The sequence below is a fragment of the Arvicola amphibius genome, chromosome 6 (genome assembly GCF_903992535.2).
Source record: "Arvicola amphibius chromosome 6, mArvAmp1.2, whole genome shotgun sequence".
NCBI classification, from domain to species: domain Eukaryota; kingdom Metazoa; phylum Chordata; class Mammalia; order Rodentia; family Cricetidae; genus Arvicola; species Arvicola amphibius.
Window position 1 is genome coordinate 83,216,239 of NC_052052.2, and position 16,061 is coordinate 83,232,299.

The 16,061-nt window shown below is 49.1% G+C and overlaps 1 protein-coding gene and 1 long non-coding RNA gene across 2 annotated transcripts; both read left to right on the plus strand.

The window, feature by feature from the left end:
* Positions 1-549: 549 nt before the first annotated feature.
* On the plus strand, positions 550-2,090 carry LOC119817602. Its single transcript, XR_005285922.1, has 3 exons — positions 550-681; positions 809-1,003; positions 1,613-2,090. It is a non-coding gene; the product is annotated as an uncharacterized LOC119817602 (long non-coding RNA).
* A 2,578-nt stretch (positions 2,091-4,668) lies between these two features.
* LOC119816322 (alpha-1-microglobulin/bikunin precursor) lies at positions 4,669-15,638 on the plus strand. Its single transcript, XM_038332890.1, has 10 exons — positions 4,669-4,859; positions 5,870-6,012; positions 7,515-7,591; positions 8,591-8,707; positions 9,425-9,526; positions 10,195-10,241; positions 12,778-12,859; positions 14,177-14,344; positions 14,573-14,746; positions 15,512-15,638. The coding sequence occupies exons 1-10, from the start codon at positions 4,761-4,763 to the stop codon at positions 15,535-15,537; spliced, it is 1,035 nt and encodes a 344-aa protein (XP_038188818.1). The 5' UTR covers positions 4,669-4,760; the 3' UTR covers positions 15,538-15,638.
* The last annotated feature ends 423 nt before the right edge of the window (positions 15,639-16,061 follow it).

The following is a 16,061-nucleotide window of genomic DNA, read 5'->3' on the forward strand; positions in this document are numbered from 1 at the left end:
CATTTCCTCATTTGCCTGCCTCCTTCTCAAACCCAGTCAGGATCCCTATTCTGTCCCTAGTGACAAGCTAGAAAGAATGAATGCTTGAATAGCTATGATGTGAGAATGGGGGTATCGGCTTTTGGGGGCCCCACTAGGGCCATAAGCTGACCTTGAACAAGTCCCTTCCCCAGTGTGTTCATCTAATGTCTACTGTGCTGGGTACCCTCGAGGTTCCTGGGGATGCAACATCCTCTCCACCTTCAAATCGTCCCAGAATACTGATGATTCCTGTGAACTCTGGGCCCCAAGGGAGGGCAGGGCCCTTAGCTTCCACACTCTACTCTGAGAAGCAAAGGAGAAGCGGGGATGGGATCCTAGGCCTGCCTGTCTCCTGTAGCCACTGTTAATGTTTACAAGTGGTTCAAAGTCCAGATGGCCTTGACTGACTGTCCCCTCTGTTTGCTCTGGTTAATAATCTCAGGAGTGCAAACATCTGGAGCAAGAGGAGAGATCACCACCCCTGGCCATCCTCTGGGCACCCCACCCCCCATTTACACCCATGGGTGTGTTGAACAGTGAGTAAATCAACTTCCTGGACCACCCTCCCTCACGGCAGCAGGTTGTTCTGCATGTACAGGCTGGTCCCAAAGAGTCTGAGATCAGAGATGAGCACTTTAGGCTTTGTGGCCTGCCAGGAAGGTCAGAAAGGTCATGTTGGGGGCACCGACTGCTCTGCCAGAGGCACCAGGTTCAATTCCCAGCACCCACTTGGTGGCCCACATCTGCCTCTTTTGTCCTCCAAGTGACTCTGCTTTCTCGTTTACAGGTTAGGAAGAGGGAGAGCTGTCCCAAGCTTCCAGAGGACAAGTTCACCTCCATGTGCCCACCACTAGCCAAGCATGAAAGACTGAGAAACTGGGCTGCCAAGATGCCTTAGTGGGCAAGGGCTTGTGTCAACCTGGAGGACCCAGCTCCCATCCCTGGAGCCCGCATGGCGGAAGGAGAGAACCGCCTCCTGCAGGTCGTCCTCTGGCCTCCACGTGTGCCTCCGCTACAGCACATGCTCTGTGGCATGCGTACTCCTGCAATACTATTTCCACATGCAAATAACCAGTTTTAATTGTTTTATTGAGCTCTACATTTTTCTCTGCTCCCCTTCTTTCCTCTCCCCTTCCCCTTCAACCATCTTTCATGGTCCTCATGTTCCAATTTACTCAGGAGATTTTGTCTTTTTCTACTTCCCATGTAGATTAGATCCATGTATGTCTCTCTTAGGGTCCTCATTGTTGTCTAAGTTCTCTGGGATTGTGAATTGTAGGCTGGTGTTCTTTGCTTTATGTCTAAAGGTCACTTATGAGTGAGTACATATTTGTCTTTCTGGGTCTGGGTTACTCAATATGATGTTTTCTAGATCCATCCATTTGCCCACAAATTTCATGATGTCATTATTATTTTCTATTGTTTAAATATACCACAGTTTCCTTATCCATTCTTTTTTTTAATGCTGCAGAAAATTCATATAAAAAAAATAGAAGCAAATGACACTCATAGGAACAAAGGAAGAACAGTGTCCAGAGGGCCATAAGTGTCGCCATAGATTCTGCCTGATCCTTGTTTTCCTTCTTTCCAGGCTTGAGGTGATCATTTGAAGTCCAGTAACAACAATATTGGCCTTTATTTTGGATCTTCATTTTCCCATTGACTTGAAACTTTATTTTACACATTTGTCTAATCGATATATTGGAAAGAAGAACTCTTATCTTTTAAAATGCCCCTCACTCAGTGCCTTCCAGAGAACACCAGTGACACCTCTTAAGAGAAGACCTCTGATCATTGATTAGCTTAGCTTTCCAGTGTGTTCTGGAAAAAAAAAACCCTCTGCTGTGAACAGAGAAAGACAGTATATCTGCGTCGGGAGCAAAGTCAAGTGTCTGAGGAAATGGTGCTGTCTCTACTTGTGAGCTGTCGCACTTCCGGAAGGATCCTTATCCATTCTTCAGTCGAGGGGTATTTAGGTTGTTTCCAGGTTCTGACTATGACAAACAATGCTGCTATGAACACAGTTGAGCACATGTCCTTGTGGCACGATTGAGCATCCTTTGGATATATACCCAAAAGTGGTATTGCAGGGTCTTGAGGTAGGTTGTTTCCTAATTTTCTGAGAAATTGCCACAGTGATATTCAAAGTGGCTGTACCAGTTAGCATTCCCACTAGCAATACAGGAGTGTTTCCTTTACCCCACATTCTCTTCAGCATAAGTTGTCATTATTGTTTTTGATCTTGGCCATTCTTACAGGTGTAAGATGGGATCTCAGAATTTTTATTTTAATTTTCATTTTTCTACATATTAATATCCAGTTATGCCAGCACCATTTGTTGAATGTTTTCTTTTTTTCATTTGATATCTTTTGCTTCTTTGTAAAAAACTCAGGTGTTCGTAGGTATGTTGATTGATACCTGGGTTTTTGATTTGGTCCCATTGGTCCTCCTGTCTGTTTTTATGCCAATATCAGACTGTTTTCAGTACTGTAGCTCTGTAGTAGAGTTTAAAGTCAGGGACTGTGATGCCTTTAGAAGTTTCTTTATTGTACAGGATTGTTTTGGCTATCCTGAGATTTTTGCTTTTCCATATGAAATTGAGTATTATTCTTTCAAGGTCTGTGAAGAATTTTGCTGGGATTTTGATAGGCATTGCATTGAATCGATAGATTGCTTTTGGTAAGATTGCCATTTTTGCTATGTTAATTCTACCTACCCAAGAGCATGGGAGATCTTCCCACTTTCTGGTGTCTTCTTCAGTTTCTTTCTTCAAAGATTTAAAGTTCTTTTCGAGTTACTCCAAGATATTTTGTTATTTGGGGCTATTGTAAAGGGTGATGTTTCTTTGATTTCTTTCAGTCCAATAAATTTTTTTTTTTAAAAAAATAGTCTGAGAATCAGGAACACAAACAAAGGTAAGACAGTTGCTGTCTTGAACTCTTTATGGAGGCTTTGGGCTTTCTAGCAACCAGAGCAAAAAAAAAAAAGATTAACATTTATGGGCAGGTTGTCTGTTACCGTGCATTGGAAAGCCTCTCATTTATAAATAGAACATATGTGCTCTGGATACCAGCAAAAGGGGACTGTGTCTGTCGGGCCTCACAGAAGGACAAAGCGCACCATTTGCTCAGGCATAGACTATGGGAAGGACCTCTGACTCTCTCAGGTGTCAGCTGTAACAGGGGCTACTTGCTGCATGCAGGAATCTGCCTCCAGAGGAGCAGGGAGGCAGGAAAGATGGTGGCTGGAACCCCTGGAGGAGAGAGAAGCATGTGGGGAGGGATCATAGTATCATGGACAGGAGTTTGAGCTCTGGAGACAAACAGATGAGGGTTTTAAAAATCTCCTTTTAGAATATGTAAATCACAAGGCTAAGAATAGAGCTCAGATGGTAAAGTCCTTTCCCAGCATGCACCAAGCCCTGGGTTTAACCCCCACCACAGCATAAACCAAGTGAGGTAGTGCGTGCCCGTGATCCTGACACTCTTAAGGTGGAGGCAGGAGGACCAGGTATCCAAGAGCAGTTCTGCCTATGAATGGAGTTCAAGGCTATCCATGCCTGTGATCCTGACACTCAGAAGGCAGAGGCAGGAGGACCAGATATCCAAGGGCAGTTCTGCCTACGAATGGAGTTCAGGCCATCCTGAGCTGTATAAATCCCTGTCTCAAGAAAAATTTTGTGGTTGCTGTTTTACATTGAAAGGTTACCATGTTACTCCCCTTGGGCTGCTGTTGCAAAAGACTCAAATCAGTAGGAGCTAAATGAAAGAAATGTGTCATCCTATTCAAACTTGCCTTAGCCAATCTCACCTAAAAGTGGAATCCTGTTCTGTGGTTCTTTCTGGATGGACATACATTTTGCAGAGGTTGTGAGTTACCCTACACAGACATTTCAGTCTCTTGCCCACTGGCTTTAACCCCTCAACCCTCACCCCAATCCAATGCTCTCCCTGCTTGTGGGTGAGGAAATGAGCCCTGAGAAGCTCAGCAACTTTTCCAAGCTCACACAGCAGGACGATCACAGGAAGCTGCCTGGCTTCAGAATCTCTGCCCTTGATCTCCTCCAGGCCTTCCCTTTCTCATGGTGTGGCGATGAGTCATTCCTGTCACTCCTGGGATGCTCATGACACACGTCTGTGAAAGGTGGAGGTGGGGTTCAACTGGATCCTGATACTCTCACTGTGAGAAACCAGTGTGGCTCCACGAAGGGACCACATCCTTCCTTGTTAAATTTATCTTAAAAGATATGAAAAGCTGGAGAAAAAAAACCTTATGGAGAAGGAAGCCAGGACCTGGTCTTGCTCTGCAGCCCCTTCCCCAGGCCTCGGTTTTGTCAGGTGAGAAACCGTACCTGGTAGCTTACTGGCGTGAGGTCCAGGGGAAGAGACTAGAGGAAACAGCCATTGCCTGTCTCCCCCATGCCCTGTGCTCCCTGGGGAGAGTTAGTTAGACCTACAAGGAAGCCTTTCTAGGGTCTGAACTTTATTGTGGTCAATGTCCCTTCTGAGTCAGGAGCCATGGCTTCCTGTCCACAGAGTTAGACCTGGGCCGGGCTGCAGGGATTGATTAGAACTGGCCCAGGACCCTGATTGGCCTTGGCTAAGCAGAGCAAACAGCAAGGTCATCACCCGCCTCTGACCCCTTCCCCAGCTTCATTCTGCAGCTACTGCTGGCAGGGAAGTTGTCCTTTGCTTCCACACCAAGCTGTGAGACATCAAAGGTTGAAGATCCCAGAGCCATGCAGGGTCTCAGGACCCTGTTCCTGCTATTGACTGCCTGCGTGGCTTCAAGGGCTGACCCAGACATCCAGGTTCAGGAGAATTTCAGCGAGTCCCGGGTAAGGCTGGTTTCTCTGGCTGAGATAGCCACAGTGGTGGCATATCCATGCCACTGGGCCTTGATGGCCAAGACCTGTCTGTCTTGGAGTGGCTGTCTTCCCGTCCTGTACACAATATCTCAATCCCTACAGGGCCTCCTGAACTATTAGGTGGGTTATTCTGGGATTCTCCAGAACTACAGCTCCCTCAGTGCCATTCTGTTGGCCCCCTGTGAGCCTAATGTCTTCCCACTCTGCCCTGTCCCATGGGTTCCCAGACGGCAGAATCCACATGGGGCAGGCGGCATAGGATGGGCATGGGCCTGTGAGATCATGAAAGAAGGAGAAGCAGGACATGGGTTGATGGGGTTGGGGGAATTGGGAAGTATGAGACTAAGGGCACCCTGGCCTGTGGCAGGCTAAGCACTTGTGCGTCTGTGTGTGTGTGCCAATATTTCATATGCATGGTGTGTGTGTGTGTGTGTGTGTGTTGTAGAGCCAGCAGCCCAGCTTTGTCCTGAAACCTAAAATGATAGGAGCAGGAGACCATGTCTCCATGGTCTATCTGCGGGGCTCTCAGAACTCTCCGAGTGATTTTCCATACCTCGGGACAAGGACCAGGTGTGCTGGAAAGTCAGCACCATCTGAACGGGGTCAAGAGGCCCTGTCAGGTTTGTAGTGTCTCCACGACACTTCTCCAGGCTGCCCACTAAGTGACAGACACTCTGCTGTGGAAAGTATAAAACCCAAGCCTCACACTCCTGAGCAGTGGCGGCTGGTGACCTCAGAGCATGAGTCTGGACCCCACTTGCCTACAGAGGTATCACAGGCACTTTAAATCTGTCAAGTAGGCCTTGTGTAAGGCCGGGGACACTGCACACCTCTGCCCTAACTGCTGTACCCGGAACTCCACCATCGACCGAATACACTGTCCCTTAAAGGGCTGGCCCTTGGAGGAGAGAAGGGGAATGTGGACATGTCTTCTCAAAGGCCCTGGGTAAATCCAGATCTTAGCTTGCGGTTCTTCCTAGATCTATGGAAAATGGTTCAACCTGGCGGTGGGCTCCACCTGCCCATGGCTGAGGAGGATCAAGGACAAGATGAGCGTAAGCACACTGGTGCTGCAAGGAGGAGCCACAGAAGCAGAGATCAGCATGACCAGCACCCGATGGCGGTAAGTGGGGGCACAGGAGCAACCAGGCCCTCCAATACCCTCACCTTGTCCTGGAAACTACAGTTAGGACCTTGCTTCTGAGTGTCCTCCCTCCCAAGCCTTCTGTGCCTCTCAAGGATCATGTCCCCAGCACTAGGCTTTGCTGTGCCACCTGCCTCTCCTTGGGGATTCCACAGCTGGAGAAGGAAACAACTATCCCATGGACCTAGCTGGAGAGCCTCAGGCCAGCTGGCCTAGGGTAGAGTCCCCAGACTACTCACTTCCTGCTACTGCAGAGCCATCATGAAGATCTGCCATTTCTCCAGGTCTCTCCCGCCTATCTTCTCTCCAGTGCTGCCACTGCAGCTCAAGCCTCCTTCCTTCCTTCCTTCCTTCCTTCGCCAGGAAGGAATTGGATAGGAGGAAGCAGCGGCCGAAGCCAAGAAGAAATAAGATCAAAGGAAAGAGAAAAAGGGAGGAAAGAGAAGAACAGCCAAACGGCAAAGCGCCGCGAGGCCTCACAAAAAGCCCGATCACCCGCCCTCCCCGCCACCCCCTCCTCGCCCGTCCCTTCTCTACACTCCTTCCTTTCCCCCTTCCTCCCTCCCCCCCCCTTTCCTTCCCTTCTTTCCCCCCTCCTCCCTCCCTCCCTCCCTCCTTTCTTCCTCCTTCCTCCCTTCCTTCCCATCTTCTTTCCTTTCTACCTTCAACCTCAATCTTTCCCTCTGATCCAGTTTTCACCCAACAACCAGAAAGGCCTTTTCAAAAAACCATCCCTGCTGAGGAGAACCTTCCATGGCTCCCTACTGACCAGAGTATTGAGAACGAAAGCTTGGCGCAGCCTCTGGGCCTGTTGGCACTTGCCTTTTCCTGCTCCATGCTCTCCTATGCAGCAAATTTTTGGGTTCCCAGGGCCCTTCACACCCTCAGTCCTCTAGGCACTATTTTCTGCCTCCCTGGCCTAATTCTGTGAGTCCTTGGGATGCTAGTTCTGTGTTGATTCTTCCAGGAAGCTCCCTTGGGCCCCAGGTTTAGGCCACATCACATGGCCTCTTGAGTACAGTGTTTCTACATACTGCCATGAATACACTGGTTGCATCTGGCCCTGGTTGGACTTCGTGGCTCCCATTACAAACCCCATAGAAGGACAGGGTGGTCTGGCTCTCCTCTGTGTCCCCAGAATGAAGCACAGAGCTGTTCACAGGACAGGGTGATTATGAATCAGCAATAACTAGACACGTTCCCTGAGGAGTGCTGAGTGATCCCAGCGATGGCCATGGGGCGTCTATGCCTCATCCCCATTTGGGACAGTAGGCAGTGGACGGATCACTGACCAGGGTAATGTGCAGCAATGACAGCAGCGCCTTTACTGCTTGCCCCTCAAGGAAGCATAAATGTATCTCTTTTCTCGGTCATGTACAAAAGGGGGACTTCTAAGGGTTAGATGACCATGAAATAAGATATTTGGAAATTTTCATTTCCAAGTAAACGTAAAGAGGACATTTTGGCTTGGTCATTACCAGGAGAGGTGTCTGCGAGGAGATCTCTGGAACATATGAGAAGACAGACATCAAGGGAAAGTTCCTTCACCGCAAACCCAGTGAGTGTGGGGACACACCACAGCCCTCCCTCCCCTTCTCGCCCTTCTCTGCCATCGCAGCCTTCCCTCTCACCCAGCCCTCCCTCAAATGGTTGGCACTCCACAGCTCCTCCCATTTATCATGTCCAGAATAATGCCAAGGATGATGTCAGCAGTTCCTCACCCGCAGGCCTCATGCTTGGAGCTAAGTGACAGAAGAATGAATTTACTCAGTTAGCAACTGTCTGTCGAATCTCCTCTGTGTGCCGAGTCAGGGTGCTTGAGATGAACACTGAATGTCTGACAGAAGGGTGGGAAACACTGAGTGGATGGACAACAATAAGTAAATGAATGGGCAGATGAATGACAGGTGAGCTGTCTCACCTGAGAGACAGGTGAAGAGATGGAGGGAGAAAAGAAGGAAGGATAGACAGACAGGAGAGAAGGAGAGGGGATGGGTGGGAAGGAAGAAAGGAAAACTGGGCATGGTGCTTTGTGCTTATAGTCCCAGCAGTGAGGCGGGGGAAGAAGGACCAAGGGCATCCTTGGCTACATAACAAGCTAAAAAGGCCAGCCTGGGATCAATAAGACTTTGATTTAAAAAATAAGAAACAGAGAAAGGAGGTAAATATATTAAATTATTTATTAAAAATAAAATTATTTATTAAAAAATTAAAAAAAAACAGGAATGGAAGGAGAGGTAATGGGGAGCCGGGAGGGAGGAAGAAGGAAGAGGGTGCAAGTAAGAATGAAAGGGGTGAAAAGAGGACATGGAAAGGAGAGGGAAGGAACAAGGGCGGGAGGCAGGAAAGGAGGAGAGGACAGACAGAGTGGGTGGATGAGTGGAGACGGGTGAGGCGATGCTGTTGAGCAGGTGGAGAGAGACACAACAGATGCTGAGACCCTGTCCACGTGGCTGTGGGGTGGATGCAGCCATCCTGAGTGGAGGACAGGTGATGGGCCTCCAGGGTGAAGAGCCTGACCACTGACTCCTTCGGTCTGCCGGCATCTCCCACACAGAATGGAACATAACGATGGAATCCTATGTGGTACACACGGACTACGATGAGTATGCCATTTTCCTGACCAAAAAGTTCAGCCGCCACCATGGACCCACCATCACTGCCAAACTCTATGGTAAAGGCCTTAACAAGGAACCTGTTGGAGCTGGGGCGGGGAGAAAGTTTGCTTTTTCTTGGTGAGAGAACTCTGGTTAGGGAGGCACAAGGGGTCCTGTCCTTGAGGAAGAAAAGCTCAGCCTCCCTGGTGAGGTAGATTTCTCATTTCATCTCTAGAAGGGACTCCTGGGGTCGGGGGGACAGTTCAGTGGTTAAATCCCATGAGGCCAAATTGGCATTCATAGAACCAACGTAAGTACCAGGTGGGCATGGTCAGCTGCCTGTAATTCCAGTCAACAGGGGACCCCCACACAAACTGGAAAGTGAGACTAGCAGTGTCCGTGAGTTCTGAGTTTAACGTAGAGACCCTGACCCAATGAGTAAGTGGGAGAGCAATGGAGTGGATTTCCTTCTTCAACCCCTAGCTCCATCTGCACAGCTGCCCACATAGACAAACACGGGTGCCCTCGCGAAATGCAAAGAGGCAGGAAGAAAGTGACTCCAAAGCCGCCAGGGCCCAGACAGAGCCAATAGGAGGAGCCCTGAATAAGGACGCAGGACCTATGATGGCCAACCTCTCTCTTTCTCTCTCTCTTGGGGGGGCCATCTTTCAACAGTATATTAAGGAGAATTAATGGCTTAATCCTTTCCACACCTTTCACTGGACACGGTCACCCTACCTGGCCAGCCCAGGTGCCTTAGGCTCCAGGTATCTTCCCCTGCTTTCCATTTGCAGGCCGGGAGCCGCAGCTGAGGGACAGCCTTCTGCAGGAGTTCAGAGAGGTGGCCCTGAGTGTGGGCATCCCTGAGAACGCCATCGTTTTTATGGCTGACAGAGGTAAGTAGCATCTTGCCCTGCTCTGAATTTTGGGCCTCTCATCTGTCTTGCCCCCAGAGGACATCCTTAGTCCCTGCATCTTTCCTGTAACACCCAGAGGCAAACAAGGCCACGGAGAGTCCTGGGTTTGCTCCAAGCCTCAGAGCATACACTAGCAGATGCAGCATTTGACCAAGCCCATTCCTGTCCCAGGGTCACAAGTCTCCATGAAGGTATCCTCAGACATGGCTGAGGAAGCAGCAGAGCCTCGGTGCTGAGGGCACAGACTCCACGGTCAGACACCCACATTCGAGTTTAGCGGTTCAAGCACAGAGGTGTGGCTTCTGGCTAGCCTTCCTAGAGTGTTACTCTCCTCAATGTCAATGGATCACAGTGCTGTGGGGGTCAGTGAGACAGAGCCGTTAGCGACATGGTACCTTAGAAGTGCTCTGTAGATGCCTCTGTTGCTGACTTCCTGAGGATACTGACAGAATAAAGTTCAGATGACCCAAGCTGTAGACTGTCCCATCAGTGGCTTTGAGCGATGCGAGGAAGGCCCTCCGCCAAGCGCTCTAAAGCACAGGACACAATGCTCACCTGTACCAAATAGAAATCTGGGTCTAGGATCTCCTGGGTCTGTCCTCCTAACCTGGGCCTCTTGTGCACTCTTCTTTTGTGTCCTTGCCTAGGGGAATGTGTCCCTGGGGATCTGGAGCAGGTGCCCACGTCACCTCAGGTGAGTATTTCTTCCACCCTTCCTCAGTAGCCATGCCCCAGGCCCTCTGCACTGTCAAGACCGTCAGCCGGCTGGGATTTAAGAACTAGCTAGCAACATCAGTTTTGTGGACACAGGAGCAGAGACAATGCCAATGTCTCTGGGAGTGGGGAGCAGGGCTGAAGCACACAAGAACAGAGCCCCAGCAGCCTGTTACCTTGTATGGGGCAGTGTGGAACTTGCCAGTATTTTTCCCCAGTAGCCTCTCACACTTGAACAAGAAGAAGTAGAAGGCTTGAACAAGATCTTGGTTTCTTGGATGATAGTGGCCGCCTCTTTGGAGCACTTAACATCTAGACCCACATGGCCATGTAAAAGTCCCCAGTGGTGAGAGAAACACTGAACCTGGTCCAACGGCCAGCCCAAGTCTGCTTCTGCACTGCTATGATCTTTAAAACCCCATCCTTAAGGAATGTCTCCAGGAAAAATTAAATAATCTATCTCCAGCAAGGGCAGAAAGAACAGGGAGATCGCCTCCAGGGATTTGACCTTCATGTCCTTGACCAGGTGACCCAGCTTGGTGACAAAGATCCTCCACGTGTTACAGAAATCTCACCAGAGAAGAACACCTACACACAGTGCATAGGCAATTGAAACTCTTTATTCCAGCCAGACGGGACCACACCCAAGTGTCTAAGGACCTGGGTGTGGCCTCGCGTGTCCAGAACACAGGTTTTTAAATGGCAGAAACAATGTCCTCACATCTCACTCTGCAGCTGCAGGGGGGATGACTTCTCAGAAATAAGTTGTTTGAAGCAAACAGTTTTACCCAAAACTAAGTTAGCTAGAACATCCCAACTTTGGGTTCCTACAAGAGTTGGGTAATTTTCTATGGGATTCTCCATCAAGGAGGCCAGATTCTAGTTAAACCTGAAGCCATCTCAGCAAAAATACAAGATGGAGGAACTTCTGCACTGTCTTGTCCCATCATAGATGAACCTCTGCCCCGGCCATCAGCCACAACCATGCTGAATCCTCCACGGAAGATACCACAGCCTCCTTACAATTACATGTTACTCCTGGCATTTAAATTTCCTTTTCTTTGGTGGAAATGTTTCTATAACAAACATATATACCCCCACCAGCAAACCACCTGAGCCATATTTCTTGTTCCTTGATGTCTTAGGGTTTCTATTGCTGTGATGAAGCACCATGACCAAAAGCAACTCGGGGAGGGGTTTATTTGGTTTCTCTTCCACAGCACTGTTCATCTCTGAAGGAAGTCAGAAGGAACTAAACAGGGCAGGAACCTGGAGGCAAGACATAATGCAGAGGCCATGGAGGGTGCTGCTTACTGGCTTGCTCTTTATAGTTAGCTCTGTCTGCTTCTTACAGAAGCCCGGGAGTGCCAGCCACAATGGGATGGGCCTTCCTGTATCAATCTCTAGTTATGAAAATGCTCTACCGGCTTACCTACAACCTGATTTTATGGAAACATTTTCTCAGCCATGGTTCTTTCCTCTCAGATGACTCTAGCTTGTGTCAAGTTGACATGAAAGATAGACAGCACACTTGCCCAGCTGAGACTGTGCTTCTGTGAGTCTACCATGGTCAGCAGCTTGGGTGAGGGGAGAATTACTGGATTGCAATCTTTTCCATGGCCTTCACGGTTTGCCTTGAGCTTCTATGTTTAAATCCTGTCATTTACCTCAAGGGCCACCAGCCTCCTTGTCCTTCTTTTCTGGAATGTCTATAAGTCTTTTTAGTTTTGGGGTCTTTTTGTTGTTATTGTTTGTTTTAAATTTTGATGATTTCATTTCCCCTCATCATTGGGCAACCCAAATCTTCCTTCAACTCAGAAAAGTTTTTTCTATAATTTCTACCCTATTTGTCTTCCTTCCATAACACCTAGGATGCAGATTTATTTCCTGCAGTATCTAAACAGCACTTTATTAGCTCAACTATGAGGTTAAACCTGACATCTTTTCTGAGTCTGAATCCACTGGTGGCGGCTGTTACGTTAGTGGAGATCACTGTGAATTTTACTGGTGACCTAATCTTTTTTCATGTTTCTTGGTCTCATCCTTGTTAAGTGAAAATTGTCTTTCAATTTAATCCAGTCCCTCTGAGCAGCTGTTATTCAGCTTGTCTTTTTTCTGTTCATCTTTATCACCACGGAAGACCTGTATGCCACCAGGTTAAAGTGGATCTGGAAAAGAACTGGGCCCCAAGTTCTCAGTTGCCTTTCAGAAGAAAAAAATTCCAAGACCACCATAGTTCTGTCTGTTCAATTCTTAGACCACTCATGTGAGCAGAAAGGCTGTCTAGTGACCAGCAGTCTCCCTACCCATCCCTTTTTAGATTGGCCTTGGACTCGGCCTCAGGAGCCGCTACAGCAGACACCCTCTTGAGCTTGGCACCCTGTAAAGCCCCTTCTGGAATTTAGATTGATACTGGGGCTAACATTTCATTAGGTACTCTAGTCTGTTTACACAACTCCACTGGTTCAGGGGCAACACACCGAGATCTCTGTAAAGCTATTTTCTCCTCTCTCTAGAGAGCCCGGAGGGCAGTGCTGCCCCAAGAAAATGAGGGATCAGGGGATGGGCGACTGGTAACTGAGGTCCTCAAGAAAGAAGGTAAGGACTCCCATCTGTTCACTTGCTTCAGCCATGACGTAAAAGAGTGCCAGTGGCTGCCTTACCCTGGCTGCCTCAGCACTATGAGGCCCATCTCTGTGCTATAGAGTTGACGGCTGGCCCAGATAAGGCAGATGAAGTTCTGTACCCTGTGGGGTTGGAGGGCGAGGAGCAGTAGATATGGTCCCAGGTACAGGGGAGCTCAGCTCTGCCAGGAGGAGTGGATTTCTGCCTGTCTGTATGCTCACAAAGCCCTGGTGTTCCTGCTATATAATGGGATACTCCTGAGTTGACTGCTAGGTCTCTTGAATAAGTAATGCAGAAGGACATGAGGATGCTTTGTGTGGTTGACAGTTCATTTAACTTGCTCAGCAGATGCCAAGTCTGCCCCACCCTAGGTCTTGTGGTGGGCAGACAGACTTGGGGTCTTCTTAGCTCTTTGTGCTTTAGTGGGGAGACTCCCAAGGGAGCAAATGGGAAGCATCATCAAAGGGCCGGTGATCCTAAGACGACAGAGGTGAGGTGAGGAAAGACACCTCCCTGGGCCAAGTAAATTCAGGCTGTGTCCAGGCACCAAGAAGGGTTTTATGGATCACAGGAGAGCAAAGGCATGGGTGGCACCTTGGTGAAGTGGTGGTCAAGGCAGATGTTGAGGAGAGGGGGAACCAGCTAGATTCTCTGGGCAGATAGGTCTTTGGGTCATTGGTAAACCTCACATTCTGGGTTATGAGTCTTTTGGTTTGGGTTTGGGTATTCATTCTGGATTTCACCCATTAGGAGTGAAGACGTGCTTCTCATCCAATGGATGAGTTGATAGCTCTTTCAGCATGGAGGGTGCACATCAGGCCATACATAGACACAAAGCAAGTGCTGTTAGCATATCAAATCATACATAGGTACACACAAGTGCTGTTAGCATAGGTGATATATAAGTCATGCATGGGTACACACAAGTGCTGTTAGCACGGGTGATGCATAAGTCATACATGGTTACACACAAGTGCTGTTAGCACAGGTGATGCATAAGTCATACATGGGTACACACAAGTGCTGTTAGCAGAGGTGATATATAAGTCATGCATGGTTACACCCAAGTGCTGTTAGCAGGGTGATGCATAAGTCATACATGGTTACACACAAGGGCTGTTAGCAGGGTGATGCATAAGTCACACGTGGGTACACACAAGTGCTATTAGCACAGGTGATGCATAAGTCATACGTGGGTACACACAAGTGCTGTTAGCATGGGTGATGCATAAATCATGCATGCATACACAGCTAGATCTCAGCCAGTGCTGCTCTAATGCTCCTTCCCAGATTCCTGTCAGCTCAGCTACTCAGAAGGTCCCTGCCTAGGGATGATAGAGAGGTATTACTACAATGGCGCTTCCATGGCCTGCGAGACCTTCCAATATGGGGGCTGCCTGGGCAATGGCAACAACTTTGTCTCTGAGAAGGAGTGTCTGCAGACATGCCGGACCATAGGTGAGCACCCTCTGTGCCCCCAGTTCTCATCATTCCACATCTAGACACAGGTGGCCTAGGTCAGACAGACATGACCCATCTCCCAGAGACACATCCAGCTTCCCATCTGTAAAAGGACCATGTGCTCTAAAGGTTCAGGATCCTCTGTCCCCATCTTAGTAGTCCTGTGCATGCCCCATCAGCAGCGGCAAGAGTGACTGACACTCCCTGTCCCTTTCTCCTGCACAGCGGCCTGCAATCTCCCCATAGTCCAAGGCCCCTGCCGAGCCAATACAGAGCTCTGGGCATTCGATGCAGCGCAAGGGAAGTGTGTCCAGTTCACCTATGGGGGCTGCAAAGGCAACGGCAACAAGTTCTACTCCGAGAAGGAGTGCAAGGAGTACTGCGGAGTTCCCGGTGACGGTGAGGCCCTGGGAGGGGCAGGCAGGGCAGTCCTGGTGAGGCTGGGGGCTGGTGAGTCCAACTACAGCAGCCTGGTCCACTCTTGGGGCCTCAGCTCCTCCCCTGGGGAATGAGCCACAGGCAGGAACATGACCTAGCTGGTCCTGGCTGGAGCAGAGAAGATGACAGCTAGGCATCAGCAGGAGGCATGCGGGGCAGCTGAGGAGCTTGATGGTGCTGACCTTCAGATCCTTCAGGCTAACTACCAGGACTGAAGGGCACACCCTTCCTTGCTTAGTGTTGAACCTAGGCCCTTCATGCTAGGTGCTGAGCCTTTTATTTTTATGCTTTTGTTTTGAGGCAGAGTCTCAGCCAATTGCTTTGTTTGCCTTAAATTTTCCCTGTAGCCCAGGAAGGTCTCGATTTATCATCTTCTTGCCCCATCTTCCTGTCACTGGGATTATAAACCTGTGCCACCAGGCCTGGCCACAGGGGAAATTAGAAGCCAGCTTTATACTCTTGTAAAAAGGGAAAAAGCGCCCACCTCCCCAACTTCACAGCACCCACAGTAGAGTTAGTGCTCAGCTGACAGGAGCTGCTCTCAGAAGGACGACCAGGGCATGGTAGCCATTAGAACCCTTGGGCCTTACGAGTTCCACTGGAACAGTACCTACAGCAGGTCAGAGGTCAGGCTGTTCCAGGCAACAGCCATAGCAGAGAAGCTGTTTACCAAGTAAGGTTTCATCCCTTCCCAAGGACCCAGCCTGAGTTTCTCTGTATCTGCAGGGTACGAGGAGCTAATGCGCAGCTGAAGGTACAGTCTGCAAACAAGAGAGGAGAGCCACTGTCTGTCCCAGTGTGGGCTAGCCCAAGAGATCTGGACCCAAATAAAACAAGCTGTCACCTCCTGGTATTCTATGTGTTGACATCTCACTGTCATCGTGGCTGGAATAAGGGGATTGCAGGGGAAGGAGAGTAACCCAGCCTTTCCAGGAGAGGAAGCTGTATGGCTTGCAATGTGACAACTTCCTGTAGTACAAGATCCTGGCTGTGTACCACTTCAAAGACAATAGTCCCCAATTCTCAGTAGGGCAGAGTGGGGTTATTTTGTTTCATCTCAACAAACAGAAAAAGCAAGCCCAGAAACTCCGGCATGTGTTTCTAGAAGAGGTTGGATGGGGGTCACTGAGACCCAGGGACAAAGAAATAGTGGTGTCCTGGAAAGTTCAGGTGCCTGAGGTTGTCCCTATCCTTGTCACACCCAAATCCTTTGCAGTGGTTTCCTCCAGCTGTCAGCTTGTCCCATACACATCCCAAATCTCCTGGTGCTGCAGCA